General features: G+C 37.3%; 1 protein-coding gene across 1 annotated transcript in view; it reads left to right on the top strand.

The window, feature by feature from the left end:
* LOC122057813 (methyl-CpG-binding domain-containing protein 11-like) overlaps positions 1-19,773 on the top strand; it is a 31,429-nt gene that overhangs the window by 8,311 nt on the left and 3,345 nt on the right. Inside the window, exon 2 of the mRNA XM_042620105.1 lies at positions 6,368-6,666. Coding sequence (XP_042476039.1) covers positions 6,541-6,666 — 126 coding nt within the window. The 5' untranslated portion in view covers positions 6,368-6,540. The remainder of the gene's footprint in view (positions 1-6,367; positions 6,667-19,773) is intronic.

The following is a 19,773-nucleotide window of genomic DNA, read 5'->3' as shown; positions in this document are numbered from 1 at the left end:
AGGCAAATGCAGTTGTAGATGCTACTAACAAATGAAGGACAAGATCTTTATGTTGTGGGTGATTTGGAATTCAGTTAATGAGAGTGGAGTTTGAGACTGTTAATTTTGTATCCCTTTGTGTGGGATTTGAAAGTATGTTTATGTTTGTATGCAGTTTTAAACAATGGAGTTATGTTTTGTTTTCTGGATATGATTTCAAAAACAATGGCGTGGATTTTATTGTGTGTGGATTGGAAACAGTGGTGTTATTTGTGTGGATTTGAAAGATTAAGTTGTATTATGCAATATTAATATTTACCACAGGCTGAGTATTAAATGGAAAATATTAGTAAAAATGCTGCCAAATTTTTTTTTTTAAATAGAACTTGTCACAACAAGGTCCTTACATACAACGCTACATAAGACAGATATAACCTACATTGCAGTGGATTTTTTTTTGTCAATTCTTAACTAATAATAGTAAATAAAGACCAACAAGAACACAAAGTACAATCTTCATAATTCCATAAGACTTCTCCAACTGCTTCACTCTCTTTTTCAAAGCACGCATCTTTTCATTCTTCTGTTGTTTTTCTTGACTGCTTTCACCAACCACTGTCTGGGAATTGTTCTAAGGATTGCCACCAATAATTTGCAATAGGCTAGTGGAATTTACAGGTCCACACCATGAGAAAAATCCACAACCATTTGGTGCTTCTGGGCAACAATAGTATAGCATGTTTGGATTCGACCTTGACTCGGATATACGTGCTAATGCCCTTCTTGGATTTTGACATTTACATCAGACGTTGATAAACTTCAATATAGATGTATTGCTATCATTAACACTTGAAGTTGACATAATCTAACTGCAAATAAAACATAGAAATCCATAAGTTTGAAGAGTAGTAGACATTACTGTCTTGGATGGTATATGTTTTTGTATACCCATATTACATTCACACTTATATAAATAAATGGAGGATTTCATCTCCAAGCCAGATAGTCTTATTTTTACCTGCTAAAAAACTGAACTATAATAGGAATATAGCCCGATTCATATCGGAATCGAAACTCACTCACCTTTGTTTCATATATCAAAAAAAAAGGGAAAAAAAATAGAGATTCAAATATAGGGAGTTACGGTATGAGTATCTTTGTTTCATGAGGATTTGTTGGAGATTAAAGGGCGACTCTGCTGCCTTTGGGGTTTGTTTCCCCTCGGAAGCTTTTGCACCAAAAAATAAGAAGAGATAGTAAATAAATAGAGATTCAATTACAGGGGAGGTACGGTTGTGCAAGGAAGCTTCAAGCACAAGGTGACTATTTTGAAACAAAGCAAGGAAGAACGTGGAGAAAGGGACAACGAAAGTAAGTCTCGCTACTCTCTCTTTCTCTCTGTGATTTGTTTGTTTCGGTTGAGGTGGAGAAAGGGAAGAGTAAGGCATTTGGTTTCAGACACATACATCACAGGGCGGTGGAGATCGGCTAGTCCCTTCGTCACTGTCGATCCCTTTGTCGCCGTCGAACTGTCACACCTCGCCATTGATATCTCCATCGCCGTCAGTATCTTTGTCGTCGTGAAGGTCCAAGAATCCCTGCCGTGATGATGGGGTGAGTGAAAACGTGAAAGTCAGGGTTCGATTATATGGATTGGGTTAGAGGATAGGGATAAGGGTATCCCTGGTAATAAAATTTTTGGTAAAGGCAGAAGGGCAGAATCGTACTTTAACATCCACAACTAACAGTTTACTAACCGAATTATTTGACAGGGGAGGTATGTGGGATTTTTTAAAACATAAGAGAGCGGGGGGGGGGAATAAATGCAAACTACAGGGGAGGGGGATGTAAATCACTCTAAAAAAAAATTCTACTATTGGTCAGCCAAGGCCAGCTCACTCTGCTACTTCCCACACTCTACTTTCCTGGAAGCAGCATGCGCCACATCTACATCATGGGGCTGGAAATCGGCATGCTCCGCTCGAGACCTTCTTTGAGCTGGTCTCTTCAAGTAATTGGACAATGGTGAGTCCATCAATCCATGGTCAGATTATTGAGCGGCTCCTTTCCCCCTCCCTCTCAATGTTCCTACATATGTCTCAATGATCATCAATCAGATGGATCGCACGTGGCACAGTGATGTTGTTTTCCACTGATGGCCGCTAGAGATTGCCTACATCATCCTATCAATTCCCATTCCCATACTACCCATCCCTAATAAGATGGTGTGGGTAGCACCGTGACACCGTCCAACAGATGCTTCACGGTTGCCTTAGCGTACAACATCACCATCAACGGATTTTCATCAATTTCTTCTAACATGTGGTTGAACCTTTGGCATCTTCCAATTACTCCAAAGATCCACCATCTTCTGTGGAAAACTCCACATAATAGGTTATCGCTCCCCAAACTCCTTTATCTACGTGGTTTCTCTCTAAACCCAATGTGTGCTCTCTGTTCTCAATAATCACAGGAGCCCAATCATCTGTTTCTTTCTTGCCCTCTTTTAACTCAGATATGGTGCCTTGTGGGTATGGGGTCAACCACCTCCACCACTCAAACACCACGGTCAACAATGTATCACCAACTTCTGGCCAACCACCTAAAACATCCTTCTCAAAATTGCCCTTCTCTCTGTACCGTCATTTGGAACATTTGGGTTTGGTATTGGGGGCTTCATCTTTAGAGAAATCAATTTAATCCAAACCTTGATTCTACTCAAAGCCATTAGGGAAGCCAATGAGTTTTCATCTCATTATAAAATTAGGCTTAAATCGCCCTTCTCTATCCTTCTCCTGGTCCCCCTCGCCTTTTGGCTTCTGAAAATTCAATGTCGATGGTTCCAGCAAAGGGAACCCCAAACTTGCTGGGATTGGTGGAATATCTACCGTGGCCGCAATAATTAATTTATATGCTGCTTCTCTGGAGGACTTGGTCACAACAACACTGTCATTGCCGAAGCTCTAGCAATTAGACAAGCACTCATCTTCACAACTAGCTTGAATGTATCTTCCATCATCATCAAGAGTGATAACATTCTAGTGATCAACATTCTCAAGGGCCTCATGACAGACTGCTCGTGGCGCATTTCCAATATTATTACTTGTTAAGGATCATTTATCATATTAAACATATGAATAACCCTATAGTATTTAGAATACAAGAATCATAAAAGATATTTAACCATGGGTATAGTCCCTAAACCAAGATCAATAAAGTATTCCATTCATAGATCTTAAAATACATAACCATATAGATTTACCATATCTATAATAATCAATGGGACATCCATGACATGAATCATAAATGGGAATAGAGAAGTACTTGTGTAAGTTTAGAAGCCCCATATGCATAGATCATGAACCTCTGTCCCATGTGGTTAAACATTACTCTCATGAAGATGACAATGACGAACTACGTAAGTGGAGTCCTTCTTACGTAGTTCGTCCTTCTACTGAGATCTTCTGCAACCTCTTACTCTAGGGTTTCCTCTCTTTCTGTGCACTTGCTCTTGTGAGAAAGTCGTGCTCCCAAAATCAATAAAGTATTAAAGTAATGCTTGCAGGGTCCGTCAGTATTCTATTTATAATAGAATCCCTAAAACCCTATTCCACTCTCACAATGGAAAGAGCTAGGAGTTTCCTAATTAAAGTGGGTCTATTATTGCTTATGGATCAATCGGTATCAGTTAAGCCCACAAAAAAATCCTAACATTACTGTCTCCTTCTCGCTGGAAACTTCATACACATCAAAATCAACATAGCCTCAGGGAAGCTAATGCTGTTGCTGACTTGCTGTTACTCAACAAACCCTTCCTATTATGTTTTCCCCTCCCCCCTCCATTACTACTCACTTATTTGCTAATGGTACTGGCTGTGCTTTCTCTCATTAATAAAATTCCTTTACCAAAAAAAAATAGTGGGTAGCTTTGCCAACTATGCATTGAAGGCCAACTAAAGGCTGATCAACAGTAGCCCTACAGGCTAGCTTGTTGTGCATGCCTTGGTAGGCCAGTCCACAAGGTTAGTTGCACACACCTCAATTTTGTCACTGGTGAGAGCCCTCCAGACAATGTGGAATCTAGTCTGGCACTTCTCCCAAAGAACGTGTGTCAGGGAATGACCGTTCTGCCCATAAAAAAAATTGGGTGTTCAAACCTTTTCAAAATTGATTAAAACTTTCATGATATTAGTGTTTTGTCATTTAAAGCCCATGGATAGGCTTTGGGTCAATTGGTGCGAAGATGAAACTGTTTGGCTATTATTTCGTTATAATTATGGTTATACATGTTCCTCAATTTGTGTTTTGTTTTGACTATGTTCTCGATCGATTTTGTGTCAGATATCCACATCATTAGATATTACCCAAAAGGATCTTTCCAACTATATATGGTATGTCAAAATCGGACAGTTGAATAGGGAGATATCACCATCTGAAGTTTTGTCAAAAATTGGCCTAAATTAGGGGGTTTTAACCTACTTTTGCTTGACAAAATTTTGGTATTTTCCCAAGCGAAAATCCACAAATTACAATTTTTGTGGTTGTAAACATGATTCAAAGGAAGCAAGGTAGACATCCATTGTTATTTGTGAAAATTAATTTATTTTTCATGAGTATGAGTTATGGTATGATAGGAAGTCAGATTCAGATAGAAGGCAAACGATTTTAGTTGCTGCTCGGAAGCAACAAAGTAGCTGAAACCCTTGTGGCAGATGGCAGCCACATAAATAGAATCTACCTAAGAGAATATTTTTGAACCTTAGGGGAAAGTGAATTATTCCATTTCTTTAGTTGCCAGTCAAGTTGCAACCTGAGATGATTGCTAATGGGTGGAAAATATGTAAAAACTTTGACTATCTAAACTCTATTGATGCAAATGCTCCCAAAGATAGATTAGCTGACTTGGCCACTGGAGTGCTTTCATGTGATGTTTGATATAAACTGTTCTACCAATGAAACAACCTATTTTAGTTGCACTCAAGAAACAATCTAGAAATATTGTTAGTATATATAGTCCAGTATCTCTATACAAGGGTTAAATCAGAGAAAGTGTGGCTGTCTGACAGCTTCCTGAAAAGGTTATGAATGTATTTATTTTTTTCAAGTTTTGATTTCATTTTCTTTTCCTCTAGGAAAAAAGTTTTCTTATTTATCATCTGTGCCAAATTGATCCATACAAAACTGTATCCCTCGAGAATCCTTCATCGATTGGAGACCACTCATGCAATGAAAACAATGACTTCAGGGTTAGTCTTTTGACGCCCAAGTTAGGAATCCGAGCAATAGTAATTTAAGAGCAATAGCAAGTGAGATAGTGAGCTTACCTTCACTTGGTCCCTCCCTCTTCTTTATAGGATTGGATCCTATAGAGTCCTACCAGGAAACGTCCTATTATTTTGATGGGCTTGGGGCAATTTAGAGGATCATATCCCATGAGTCTCCTTATTTTGTGTGGAATATTCCTGTCTTTTAATGAATCGTGTTGCCCTTCATCCTTGGGTGGGATAGAGTCCTATTACAACTCTGCCATGGAAGGAGGGCTAGATCTTCTTTCGATCTCGATATCCAAGGTTGCTGGCTACCATGTGTCAGCATCTCGCTGGGTGATTAGTTTGCGTATCAAAAACCAATTTTTTTTTTTCGGTAGAAAGAACGGTAATCATCCCTATTCCCTATGCCCTCCAATGGAGGAACACATATGGGCATCCACCAAATAACATGTAAGGGGCAAGGGGGTAATTTCACAGGACCCTGATAGGGCGTGGGGAACAGGGACGTTTAGCATTTCAATCCCCCCTTTTTTTTAGTTAGTTTTCGAGAAAAACAAATGCATCATGTTTCTAGGCAAACAAACACGACCTATGAAAACGGATGAAAGAGGCCGAGTTGAACCCGGGCAAGTTGAATCGTGTCAGGACCCGGAATAATGGGATATTCCTTAGCAATTTAAAGAAAGATCCCCCAACGACCTCTCCTGTTGACAGGCCACCCGTCGGTCCCGATATTATCACATGTGGTGAAATAGCATTTTAAGGGTATTTACGACAATGCATAGGTGATTTAAGGGTATTTATGGCAATGGACCTTCTTCTAACTCGCATTTCAAACAACGGTTTCCGCGGGAGCCCACGTGGTCCCCACATGACCAGTCTCCGTCCTCGGTCCTTTCCATAGCCTCACTTCACGGTAAAGGGGCGAACTCCAAGGGACTCAATCGTCAAATCGACTCGTCAACAACCACAAAAGGACAAAATACATTTTTTCTTTGTTCACTTCACAGTATTTGAAGTCCTGAACCGTCCGGTCCGGAGTCCGGACATCAAGTCCAACGTTTCAATACAGTTTTGGATTCTATTTGAAGAGAGAGAGAGAGAGAGAGAGAGAGAGAGAGAGAGAGAGAGAGAGTCGTATAAATACCAGACCTCGATTATATTTTTCATATTTTTCGTTAAAATTAAAGATTTGGTTTTTTCGTGTTATTCAGTTAGGAGCAGTGAGAGCGGGAACGTTACTGTTTTCGTTTGTTTCTTTCTTTCTTGTGAGCAAAGAGGAAACTTGATCATGGCGAGCGTTGTAGATAAGGAGGAAATCGCTATCACAGAGAACGAAAGTCAGATGGAGAAGCAGGAAAGCAAAGATGAGGTGGTCTCGGTTGAGCTTCCTGCACCGGAAGGGTGGAAGAAGAAGGTTTGGTTTGTCTAATTCTCTATCTGATTTTTTGTTCGTTTAATGTTTTCTTGCCCTAATTCATTGTAATTTGCTGTTTTCTACTTCAGAATCGTTTTTTTTTTTTTTTTTTTAAGTTATTTTGGGTGCTTTCTGTGCTTGTTCTCTGTGCTTTGTCGCTAGGGTTTATGTCAAAGTCGTTGTACTTTTGGACTTCTCTGTCTGATAAGACAGTAGCTTAGAGTTTGGTTTGAATTTCTCAAGTTTTTTACTTCGCTTCCGGAATAATTTTCGGTCATAATGTGTACGTTTTGTAAGAATTAGTGAACTAAGTTTGATTGCTTCGTTATATATGGCACGCAATGCGGCAATGGTGCATTCTTAAGTATCTGGGAGCTTTTTTCTTATGAAATTGTTGAGGCTTCCTATTTCTTTATGTTATATCTGAGCAGCTGTTTCTCTTGCTTATGTGCGTGTGTGCACTGGTATATCTTTCAAGCTGAATTATAGTTTAACTGTTAGTTGATGCAAGTCCAACATCTATGTTTGAATCAGTTAATGTTGTTGAAAATGAAAATGACTGTGGTACGCACGAGGGATGATCACACTTCCCCATCTTGGTAAGAAGGCGTATAATAAGAAAGAGGGCGCTAAAGCAGGGATATGAATCAATAAAGAAGATAATGAGATGACTTAGGAGGGAAAGGAAATAGGTTTAGTGAGGAAGCTGGCATCTTACTTACAAGAGTAGTTTATGGATTATGGAATTCCAAATTGCTTTTTCATTCATGTGTCTCCTACTAAATAGGTTACATTCAAGTGGTTATCAACTCCTTACCTCCTACATAACTCCTACTGTGTATATCACGGTCTATAACTCCCTATATAACTCCCCCACTACTGTAACTAGGTAACTACACATAATTCAAATACAATAATTTAAATAATAACTAAATATCCCGTGTGTCTTTCCATGCATGCGCCATGCAGCCATGCGTGTCTAAGCATGTAAGAATTTCCTCCCCACTAGACTTTGGTCTGCCCTCAAGTTGACTTGTTGAAAACCGACTTTTAGGATATCCAAATCCTCCTCCTCCTTGTAACAACCTTCAATCAAGAAGAATTTCTTGCATCAATGTTCATGCACAAATGCTCACTACAGTTGTAACAAAGTCGTTTAGCCTTCCTTTCTTGCATCTTCGATGAAGTGAGTCAACAAATTGCAAGAGTTGAACTTTGATTCTATGTTAGTTAGAATGCTCTTTCTCTCAAGTGAGTGCTTGTGGGCCTCGTACAATCGAGCCAATCCAGTAGTTTCCTAAAGTGTAGTGGATTGGCCAGTTAGAACATCGGTTTTGATGTTATCTTCAAGTCCGTCGACAAAGCAATTGAATAGGCGCTTGGATGGAAGATGTCCAACATTGGTCAACAACTTCTTGAACTTTGCCTAGTAGTCATGAATTATTCCTAATTACTGCAGTTTAGCTGTCTCTCTCAGAAAAAAAGGTTTTGGAATTGAGACGGACCAAACCGAGTGTGTAATCTTTTAGAAGGCCCAAAGTTACTCTCCTTTGTCTTGTTTGAAGAGCTGTTACCATAGTTGCGCATCTCCCTTTAAATGTAAGGAGGCTAATGCCATTCGTTCCTCTTCTGGCGTATGGTGAAATTTAAAAAATTGCTCAACCCTGCATGTTCAACTGGTCATGTCTCCATCCCCATTGTAACGAGGGAAGTGTAACTTGACCAACTTTGGAGTGAATGTTTGTTGGGAATTGAAAAAACATGGGGCCATTTGAGGGTTTGGTTGTCGTATCTCTGGTGGAAGGGCGGTAGCCCTTGAGAATTCACCCACCTCATATTTAGTATGATGTTAAGAGGTGCTGAATTTCTCAAAGAGTGCATCGAGTCGGGAGAGAATGGTGGGGGTTGGTAGGATGAACCCTAGGTGGCTAAACATCTCTTGGAGAAGATCTCGAGTAAACCCAAATCAGAAATTTAACTCAAAAAGTAAAAAAGAATCAACCTTAGGGAGGCCTTGTATGCCTAAAAAGATCTCCCTGATCTGATGCGTAAATTCCCATTGATGCTGAATCTCGTTTTCAACAAAATAGGCTAAAAAACAGGTATATGCCAGCCCAAATTGGGATGCTTTCTGTTGTGATTTGGTTCTCAGAAAGAATTGTTTTCAGCAATAAAAGAGGGTGATAAACCTACCCAAACAATTATTAAATAGATAACAAGCTTGAATGGAATCAGATGCTGAGGAAGAAAAAACCAGTGAATAAGAAGAAAGAGAAGGATAACTATGGCTTCCCACTAACAAGGTTCAAATCTCATTAATGAAGCAAATCCCGTTTTCCTACCTTCTATCTATATTTTAGGCCAATTAAAATGCTCTATTACAATGAAAACAAATGGGATCAACGGCTCAACACATACATAACCCAACCCGAAGCTTATTCCCAGTATAATAAGTTATTTAGGTGACTTATCTGCGTCAGAGAATATGCTTCTGCTCGTGGAGAATCCGTTGTTGTCCTTCACTGAGGGTACTCACTTCATCTTCAAGCTTTTCCCCTCGTTGGTCCATATTCCCGCTCTGATACCAAGTTGGTACATAAGAGGGATGATTGCGCTTACCTATCTTGGTAAGGAGTATAATAAGAAGGAGGGAAATAAAGCAAGGATAAGAATTGAAAGGAAGAGAATGGAGATTACTTGGGAGGAAAATTAGCTTTATTGAGGAAGGCTAGCTTCTTACTCACATGTGTAGTTTAGGGAATTTCAACTTACATCTTCTTTCATGCGTCTCATACTAAAAAGGTTATATTCAAGTAGTTTTCAACTCCTTAACTCCTACAATAACTCTTACCATGTATGTCACGATCCATGACTGCCAATATAACTCCTGCACTATCGTAACTACCTGTAATTACATATAATTCAGATACAATAATTTAAATAATAACAACTAAACATCTCACACATCTTCGATGCATACTCGATGCAAACACGCATGCCTAAGCACGTAACAGAGTGATTGTTTCTAGGGCTTTTATTTATCTACATATTTTATATTGGATTCTTGCAGGGCTCTTTTTAAAATTGCATCAGTGAATTTGGTGATTCCTTTTTTGGGATATCAAAAGTATCGAGACCTTTTTCGTTAATTGGGATAAGATCGTAGATGGTGGATTTAGTTTACTTTATTCTTGAAAAATTTCCTTGTACGACCAATAAGCAAAACTTTGATTAAACCATTATTACTTTGTGTGAACCCAACTCAGCCAAACTAAATGGGATTGATACCATTATTTACTTTGTCTAGTGATGGCTGTTTATGTACCTTTATCTTTGTAGGCACAAGCAGAGGCTTGTTTACTTATGTTTTTTCATATGAATCTCTTGTCTCTGCTATTGGAGATCCCATTTCCGTACCAACTCAAGATATGCTTATGGAACTGTATGTATTAATGATTGGAAATCGTCGATCTACAATGGTTTTTGGGCCGCAATCTTGTTGTTTATGTCAAGTGTGAATTACCTGTTTCTTTGTATCAGGATTTTGTAAAACTCATGTTGTTCAACTCCATTGTTTCTATTTTTCCTCTCTGTACAGAAGGTCATTTTGATGGGGCCATAAGCAAGATGAACTGACCTCTGCATGAAATAGTAGTCAATGGTCATGAGAGTTGAGACATGCCTGAGTCTTGCTGCTGCCTTATGATGGACTGGGATGCATTGGGAACTATTTTTTTACCGTACTTTTTGATTTTGTTGCAAACATAGGACATTCAACTCATCAAGCCATTCAATAAGTGGTTGGCCTTGTGTTTGTGCCATAACCCAAGAATAGTTGTTCTTTTCCACCCAACAATTAAGTAAAGTTTATTTCTTAAGTGGCTTTTAACTGTCGATCGTACGGAAGAACTATGAAATGTTGAGAAAAGTTTAGAGTTACAAACTAACTCTCTCTCTATCTCTCTCTTCCTGCGATTTTTCTTCATTTGCTTTTGTTGTGCGTCATTGCATCTATGTTTTTACAGCAACTTAAATAGGAAAAACTGTAAGCAAAGCCCCCCCCCCCCAAAGAAAAATGCAGTTGTTGCTTTAGAAATGTTTACATTTCGTTGATGCAGTTTTTGTGAAAAGGAGGGAGAATCAGTAATGATGCTTATTTGGTGTTCAGCAAGGGTTATTGAATGCTGTCTGCTTTCTAATTTGGTCAACTGTGGTTCTGCTCTCCTAGTATGACATTGATGCATGATAGCTAAATTAGTAAAGGCCTTAGCCTAAAGCCATGGTTTAAACTTTAAAGTATCGGTGCATATCGTACCGTATTGATATCGGTCGGCATTAATACGATACCCACTGATACAATACACTTATATTTAAAAGAAATTATGTATCGAGGAGTATCGAAGTGTTTCGTACCATATCGTTTGACACTCTCTAATACTCATCAATATGTACTATTACTCTCGATACGTACAATTGAATTACATGTGTATCGGTTCGTATTAAACCGATACTCACTGATACTTAAGATACGTATCTACATTAGCCATTTCACTATCGAAATAGAGCTTGTTCTTCTCGCTGGCAATACTAAAGTTTCCAAAATTTGAAGCACAATTGCATTTACCCAACATATTTTTGATTTTTTGGCAAATACTTATCCAATAGATTTCTCAATCTTGATTTACCGTTCTTTTATATCCTTTTTGTCATGAATTATGACATCCTTATGTTGATCATCTCCTCCAATTTACATCTGCAGAGTCCTTGCAGCCAGATAAGTGTCTTACATTTGATTTCTCCATTCCATTTAATTCTTAATTTCTATAAGCATCATCACGGCAACTAGTATCATCATTTCCATTTAATGTTGTGTGTCCTTGCAAACAAGCCAAGAGTATTGATCCTTACACAAAATTGATTGTTGTATCTCATATCATGATTGCTCAAGTTGCTAAGTTTGTCGTGTGATGCACACGAAATGCATAGAGCAGATGTGGGTACTATCTAGTTAGAGACTAGAAGCAAGTGTAGGAAGCATCTATATTACTTGACCAACCATAAATTTTCAATATATCTATTATGTTTTTCACCATTGTCTTTCCTACCATTTCTGCCATTAACTTTACCTGACTATTGTATGTCCTTAATGAAAGATATTCCGAGATGCATCCTTCAATGGTATGATCTCTCTATTGAGTTTTGATCTCTTCTTTGTAAAAAAAAGGTAGTCAGAGATGCCCCCCCTCTCTCTCTCTCGTTGTGCATATGGTACACTTCGTAGGAAACACTTCAACTTAGGCTGGATGGCAAGATGAAACAATTAAGTTTGTTGTGATCTTGGCCCTGTGAGCATGTGGCACAATTTTACAAGTAGTCTACATCCACAACATCAGCATAAATGATCAGAAATTGATCTAGCTGTTGCCATCCCTTTTCAAGTGTTCTAATAGTATTTTATAATAAGAAGTTGGATGGCAAGACCAAAAAATTAAGTTTGTTTTGCTTCCTTCTTCTTCTTCTTCTTCTTTCTTTCTTCCCCTTTTTTTCTTTTTTTGGGGAGTAGATTTAGGTAAAACAAAACTAAGACATTGCATCAAACGTGGATTATTGCGTCAATTTGTTCATAGTTCTTAAAATTTCTTAGAAAATCAATAAACTACTACTACATGTAAGAAACCTCATCCTTTTGAATAATTTCAATTGAATATATTTCTCTCTCAGTACAATGTTTTCCATTTTAATCTTTATGCATGATATATGTCATATATTGCTTTTTTAACTATTTTATATGCAAAAGTGTATGAAAATGTGTATACTGCCCATTTATGTACGTATCTTTAGCGTATCTCTGATACGATACGGTACCCTCCAATACGTATCTTAAATTTAGCCTACTGATACGGCGACTGATAACGATACTTTAATCCTTGCCTAAAGCATACTTAAATGATTGGTTGATATTATTTGATTCAGTTATTGGTTGGGACCATAGTTAATTAAAACCCATTTAAAACGCCGTCTCTTTTTTTGGCATTTTAAACGTGAACAGGCGAACTCCTCTCAAAGGAATGGCAAAAATCGCGTTCGGTTGCCTCCCACGTATTAAATACGTTTTAAACACATTTTTTTTTTTTTTAAACTAAAAAGAGCCAAGTGTTGTGAGATTGCTTTGATAAAATTTTATATAAATTATATTGGCCCATAAATGATGGGAACCCAGCCCAGAAAATAACTACTCAAAGTAGGATAAAGTATACTCCTTGGGTTCCCCAGTTGCATCCAAAGTCCAAACCTTTCTTATTTTCGTATTTATGTTGAATCAGGAAGCCTAATTAAAACATGTGTCTGTGAAGATCAAATTGAGAGTTGAAGACTGATTGGTATCGCACGTATTAATGAAGGTGGATATTATTTATATTTTTCTTGTATGTTGTAGTTGATTTATGTGTGTATATTGCCGTTTTTTGGTCCCATATTGTCCAAATATAAATGTTAAAAAATCCGTTCCGTCGGTTTTCTTTTTCTTTTTCTTTTTTTCCAAAAGTTTGACTGTTTTTTGACTGTCTTGTTCGATTTTTAAACCATTTAAAATGCACTGTACCGAACAAAGTTTTTTGCCATTTCTGTTTTAACTAACTATGGTTGGGACAATCCCTAGTGATTATACGATGGATCATCTGATCCACTGACATGATTGAATTGATCCTCAGTGATTCTGTGGGATTCTGTCAATGGATTGAGAAATCTGATTCTGATCTGGATTGAAATTGTCTGGGACTGATCTGGCAGCTGGACATTATTCTCTTAAACTGCCCTGAAGGTTTCATATTGTTTGGGTTTATGCCCTGCTGCTCTGTGTTGATTCTGGAAAGAAAGAACTCTCAGAATATGACTCCCACCCTTCTGCTGATGATACTATTTGGAATGTATTGCAATTGATAATGTTCTGACTTCTGCTGAGTTTAAGTTCTCATGAGTTAAATGGGCTCATTGGATCTCCAGGTGGCCTTGTATTGATCTATCAATTAGAAATGAAATCATGGAGTGGGCTCGGATGCATTTGTTTTGTACTATTGTTTAGTCTTTGCATTATATAAAGCATACTTGTAAACTTCTTGTTTGTTTTGATTACCTTTTTTCCTCTTTAGAAATAAAACCCTTTTGTATTGATCTATCAATTAGAAATCAGATCATAAAGTGGGCTTGGATGCATTTGTTTTTGTATTGTTGTTTAGTCTCTGCATTTATAAAGAAGACTCATAAACTTCTTGTTTGTTCTGCTGAGATTTTTTATCTCTTTAGAAATAAAAACTCTTGGTGAACTTGTGCATTTCAATAATATTACTGGGGAATGGATGATTATGTCGCTCACAATTGTGGAGTGTATATGATATAATTTAATCATTGCATGAAGATGCTTTTCCTCATAATCTATTTTGATTAATGGTTTCTTGGTGCACATCCCTCCCCCCCACCCCCCCCCCCAAAAAAAAAAAAAAAAAAAAAATTATTGAATCACTGAAGGATATCATGCTTACTTTATTTGCATTGATACAGTAAATTAATTTTAACATGGTTAAGCTGGCAAATATGTTGGTGCTACCTACAGAGAGAAGAGAAGATGAAGAGCCTTTTTGGTGTCTTTATGTTGGGAATGGAGTCACGTGATTCCTGGGAATTTTTTAGACTTAGTGTAAATGACTAGCTCTACCAAGTAAGTGCATCCAAGATGTTAAAAAAAATAAGAGGATCTATAACGCTATAGACCTTTAAATGGAAAGTGGATCCAAGTGTTTAAAAATATTTGATGTGAATGAACTGGTGCTTAATTTGCACAGACCTTTAGAAGGCTGGAGCCTGGTTATTACTAATAGTTTTGTTTCCTTTTCTTTTCTCTCTCTCTCTCTCTCTCTTTTCCGGTGGGGGGTTGGGGAGAGTTTTGGAGGAAGGCCAACATTCCTTTTAGGTCGGTTGTGGTAATGTTACCATTGTATCCCCTATCCCCTGGAGTTTGGATAATGGTGATATAAGCGTTGTAATTGTAATTTATTTCTTTCTCCTCATCCCCATAATATCCTCCTTTAAGTCTTAAGTCTTATAAGAAATTGTGCTCAAGTTGATAATTTGTGGACCAAACATTCTTTCGATTCTATATTTAGTGATAGGAGTTGAAAACATTCTTTCAACATTTGATGTGGCAAATCTAGACCAACCCTAAATATCTAGTGGTTGGAATTGGTTGCCATATCAGCCTTCCACTTGGCACAATTAATTGTGCCCATCGATAAAGTTTTTGCCTTTTTCTTTAGTCGGCAGATGCTTCTCTGTTGTGTTTCTGTCTGATTTATACAATTACTAAGGAAAATGCAGCATCCTGATAAAAGCAAAAATCAAGTCTTGATTTCTGCTAATTTTTTTGTAACTCCAGATGCTGTTATTTTTTTGACTGTTGAATCAATCAACCATTTTAGATGAAAGGAAGACATCCAGCTAGAAACTTTAGAAAAAGGTTCTGAAGATCTGAGCAAACAAATATAATGCATGCAAAGATGCTTTTAGGTTCCTCAGCGTTGACACAAATGAAACAATATTTAGAGGACATTTCCTGTCAAAAAAGTAATTGGTAGCCAAGGTCTCATCTGAATATATTATCCAAGAAAGTTAGTTTAGAGGGCTTTTTGCATGCCAATTCTTATAAGCAGGAAAGCTGCAAGATTTCATACTCACAATAATTGCATTGTTTGATTGTTCCACTTCCAAATTCTTATGGTGTGACCAGTGGACTATTGGTAACCACTTGCATAGACAGGCGATCCAGACGTTAGGTACATAAAAACTTTGGGATTACTCTATCAAGTTCTTTTATTTTAATACTGCATCACCAATTATATATTTGACAGTTTCTGTTAATGCCAAATTAAACTCTTGGAAATGAGGGCTCCTTGATACCTCAAGTTCTTCAAGTGCCTAATCAGCTCTAATGGTCTAATTTCTGTGAAAGACTTCTCTTTGTACTTGGCGCAATCCCAGAACTCTATAAAAACTTTGGGATTACTCTATCAAGTTCTTTTATTTTAATACTGCATCACCAATTATAGATTCGACAGTTTCTGTTAATGCCAAATTAAACTCTTGGAAATGAGGGCTCCTTGATACCTCAAGTTCTTCGAGTGCCTAATCAGCTCTAATGGTCTAATTTCTGCGAAAGACTTCTCTTTGTACTTGGCGCAATCCCAGAACTCTAATATTATTCACCCAGCAAAGATGTATTAGCCTAAATATTTCTTATTGTACATACTATCCTCTTGCTTTACAAATTATGCTGCACTATAGTATAATGGTACTTAAATCAAATAAGAATCTCGATGTTATTATGAATTGCCCATTTTGAAAAAGGAAAGATTAATGTGTAAGAAAGAAGAGAACCCTTTTTGACTGGGATTCTCCCTCCTTCAGGTAGTATTCTGTAGATACCCTTCTTGCTTAGCAACTAGATGTCAATGGACTCAACTTTTCATTGTCCTCCACCTCTTCCAACCATATTGTTCTTGTAATGATTTATCACAAATTTTTGTTATCTTTTGACACAAGCTTTTACATGGAAAATGTTTATGTGGAATAGAAAAAATACAGTCTACTGCTTCAGAACAATGTGATCTGGGACCATTCTTTTTTTTTTTTTTTGGGGGGGGGGGGGTGGGGTGGGTTAGGAAATATTTCATTTACTGTTCTTTTTCTTAACTTTGATATGGTTTGGGTTTAGGCATTTGGAATATGAGTATGGTCTGGTTTTCCTGCATGAATTGTACTTCATGTGAAATAAACAATTCATCTTGAAAGGCCTTAGCGGTTCTGAGAATTTGCATAATGAGGCAGTTTATCAATATTTGAGGATTTTTGAGAAGAGTAGTATTGACTGGGTAAACTATTTTTAATATAGGCTATTTAATTCGTGTTTGCAGTCGAACACTTAAACCATGAGTGATAATGTTGTGATTTGCATGTAGAGAAAATTGATTGTCAAATTAAGTTCAGGAGGAGTCTTAAGGCTGTGGACCCATAAAAGTCTTTTGGTGTTGTGATGCAAAGCCAAAAGAAGTCTAGGATTTTGAGTGTGGTTCAAATATTGTAATCTGTTGTCCACATTTGTTGACCTTTGGCAGTATGCAAGAAATGTTCTAGTAAAATCCTCAGTTGGGTTTCTTGTCTCTTACATACCTTTACACTGCTCCTCTACTTATTACGTTCTTTCTTTTATGTCATTTTTTATTGCATTAACTGCCAATTACCACTCTCGACCCACCAGATGCATAATATTTTGAAAAGGATACTGCTCACAAACATTGTGAAATATGATACATATTTAAAATTGCTTCTAAATGATCAAAATATTTGTATGTTTGACATAAATTATTGGTGATATTCTTACCTGTCCTCTAATGTTGCTATGATGCCGATACCCATCCATTTCTTAAATGATTCTATTTACACTGCAAACCTTTTATGGTCATGAAGAATGGTCCACAGATGCTTTAAATGTTGGAGCTTTTCAATCTGCCATCCGGTCCATACCAAACTATGTTTATTTGCCTAAATCATTTCTAAAGAACCATCTGCAAGCTTTTGTACTGGGTACATGGATGGATCGTGGTTGGACTGCTTGGATTACTTATTACTGGCTCAAGTGTTCTGATGTCTGGTATGCTTTTAAAAGTTTGGTTCTAGTAGAAGTTCCCTTTGAGGCCGTTTGCTAGGAGCTGGTCAGTTGGGCATACATGGGCCTGATGCTGATTTCTCCGTGTCATCGGACTTTTATAACATTATGCTGACCAAAACTTTATGAAACCTGTCCTGGAGTCTGATCTGAAATGTCCTGGGTTAAGAGGACTTGGCCATAGTGTCTAAAACCGTCAACCTACTGACATAGGAAAGAGAATGTGCCCTGTTACCTTTTGACTTCCATCATTTATATACATATTCTTTCCTTTTGTAAAACAAGATTTTTAATACTAAATTGGCAATTGTTGTTCTTTCTTTTTAAATGTAGAGTATGCTGATAAAGACAGTAAAGTTTGAAATTTTTTTGAAAGTACTAATAATGCTGGGTTTAATTGAAGTAATCTTTTAAGATCTGAAAATTTTAATTAAGAGTGCTGATTGGTTGGCCCATTCATCAAGGAGTAACCGATATTTTCTTTCCTTAGAAAAGAATGCAAATTATTCAAAACTTACTTATTTAGATTAGTTTTCAAAATTTTTGAAAATGTGATTTCAGTTTAGGAGGTTTTAATTGATATGCTTAATAATCAAGACATTCCATTGATAAAATTTTCAAATCAGCCAGTCCAATTAATTAAGGTCAGTTTGCAAAACATCGATAATCTGATTATCAATGAAAAAGGGACTAATTAGTATGCTTTTAATCGAGAGGTTATCAAATATTCAACTTGAGAAAAAAAATTTCCAAATAAGCCTTGAGTACTATCATCTTTCAAGCTTTAAATTGGACCAGATATTCAACTGTCCAGGTCAAATGGTTGCCAGAAAATCAGATAGTTTGGGGGTTTTGTACAGGATCTGAACTGCTTTGGTGTAATAGCCTTGGCTTGTAAATGTTCTTGTACATTGTGAGGACGTAAGGTTACCACTCAGGTATGGCGTTTCTACAAGAAAAAAAAAAAAGTTTGTAGGAATTTATTATGGCTGTTAGCTTGTACTGTACATTTTTCATTTACCTGGTATCTGCTAATTTGAACTGTCCAAGTATTGAACCTTGGCAGTTTGATGGGTAAATGATACCCGGAAACTCTTAGTCCATTGACTATTTGACAATACCACCAATCTAGTTTTCTTTCTGTTTTTAGTGCTGATTCTGCAAGGCTAGAACTTGTTCCTTTATGTTCTACATCACAATGTTTATTGTGATATTCTCCCTTGGTTGTCCTTTTGACCTCTTAATTGGCTTTTAAAAGTAGAGACTGAGCTATGCTGATTATAGAATGTAAATTCATCCTCCTCCACAACCCTCCACACACACACACGCCCACTGATATAGTTGTGGCAAAAGATTTGATCCATGTTGTAAAATCATATTCTCACTCAACTCAAGTGCACTTTTGTCTTCTGCATTGGGTTGGCTTGGTACCTTTGTTGTGAGATTAGAAGAATAAAATCTTTTTTCAGTTCCTGACCAATAATTGTTTTCAAATTACTTGAAGGTGGAAATTTGTTTATCCCACTGTGTGGAAGTTCTTGAGCAGATTACAGTTGAGCTGAATGTGCCGCATCCCATCTAGTCAGGGTTGACTACATGAATGTTGTCGTTCAATTATGTCTATTCAATGTTCATTATTTAGGCAAGGATTCATGCCTTTTACTTACCACCTGACGCCAAACCATTTTAGCCTTCTCATTGTCCTCATAATTCCTCTGTTTTGCACTGTGTCACTCCTCCTTTTGTGCATCATTGCTATTCCTTTCCCATTGATGAACCATTTCTTTTGGCTTTCCTTTATCTCATCTCCTCTTGGCATCATTCTTAAGTTACGCAAAATTTGTTTCTCTATGATACTTTTACTTCTGTTCTTGCCACTTTTTCATCTCGACATCCTCATCTAAGTCACATTTATCTTAAGAATGTTATTTATTTTTGCACAATATTGAGCTTCAAAAAGCATTGCTGGTTTGATGGCTGTTTTGAAGAAGTTACCTGTTACTTCTAATTGAATTGTGTGTAATACTTTAGTAGATACTCTCTATTTGATCCTTGGTGCTAGTTCTACGCAGAGTATGCTCTTCAATCTGATCCACATTATTTTAATTGAACCAAGATAGCAAATGGTCGTTGTGGGTCACCACTTGGTTATCAACCTTAACCACTACATTTGCACTTCATTTTTGCTGTGATTGGGTTCCACAAATTCTGTTTTGATCTAATGTTAGAATCTTTTGATTCTAAATCACCCCTTGATAATTCTCCCATGGCATGTACCCTGTGTGAGCTTTTGAACAGAACTAGTATCATCACTCTCCGTTACCTTTTGGGAGGCCTACGCCCCATAGAAACTGTCTAGCTTAGACTGTCCCTTGGCCCATAGGTCCTGACAC

This window comes from Macadamia integrifolia, chromosome 12, assembly GCF_013358625.1.
Source record: "Macadamia integrifolia cultivar HAES 741 chromosome 12, SCU_Mint_v3, whole genome shotgun sequence".
Taxonomy (NCBI): Eukaryota; Viridiplantae; Streptophyta; class Magnoliopsida; order Proteales; family Proteaceae; genus Macadamia; species Macadamia integrifolia.
Note: the sequence above shows the minus strand (reverse complement) of the source record. Positions and strands in the feature narration are given on the sequence as shown.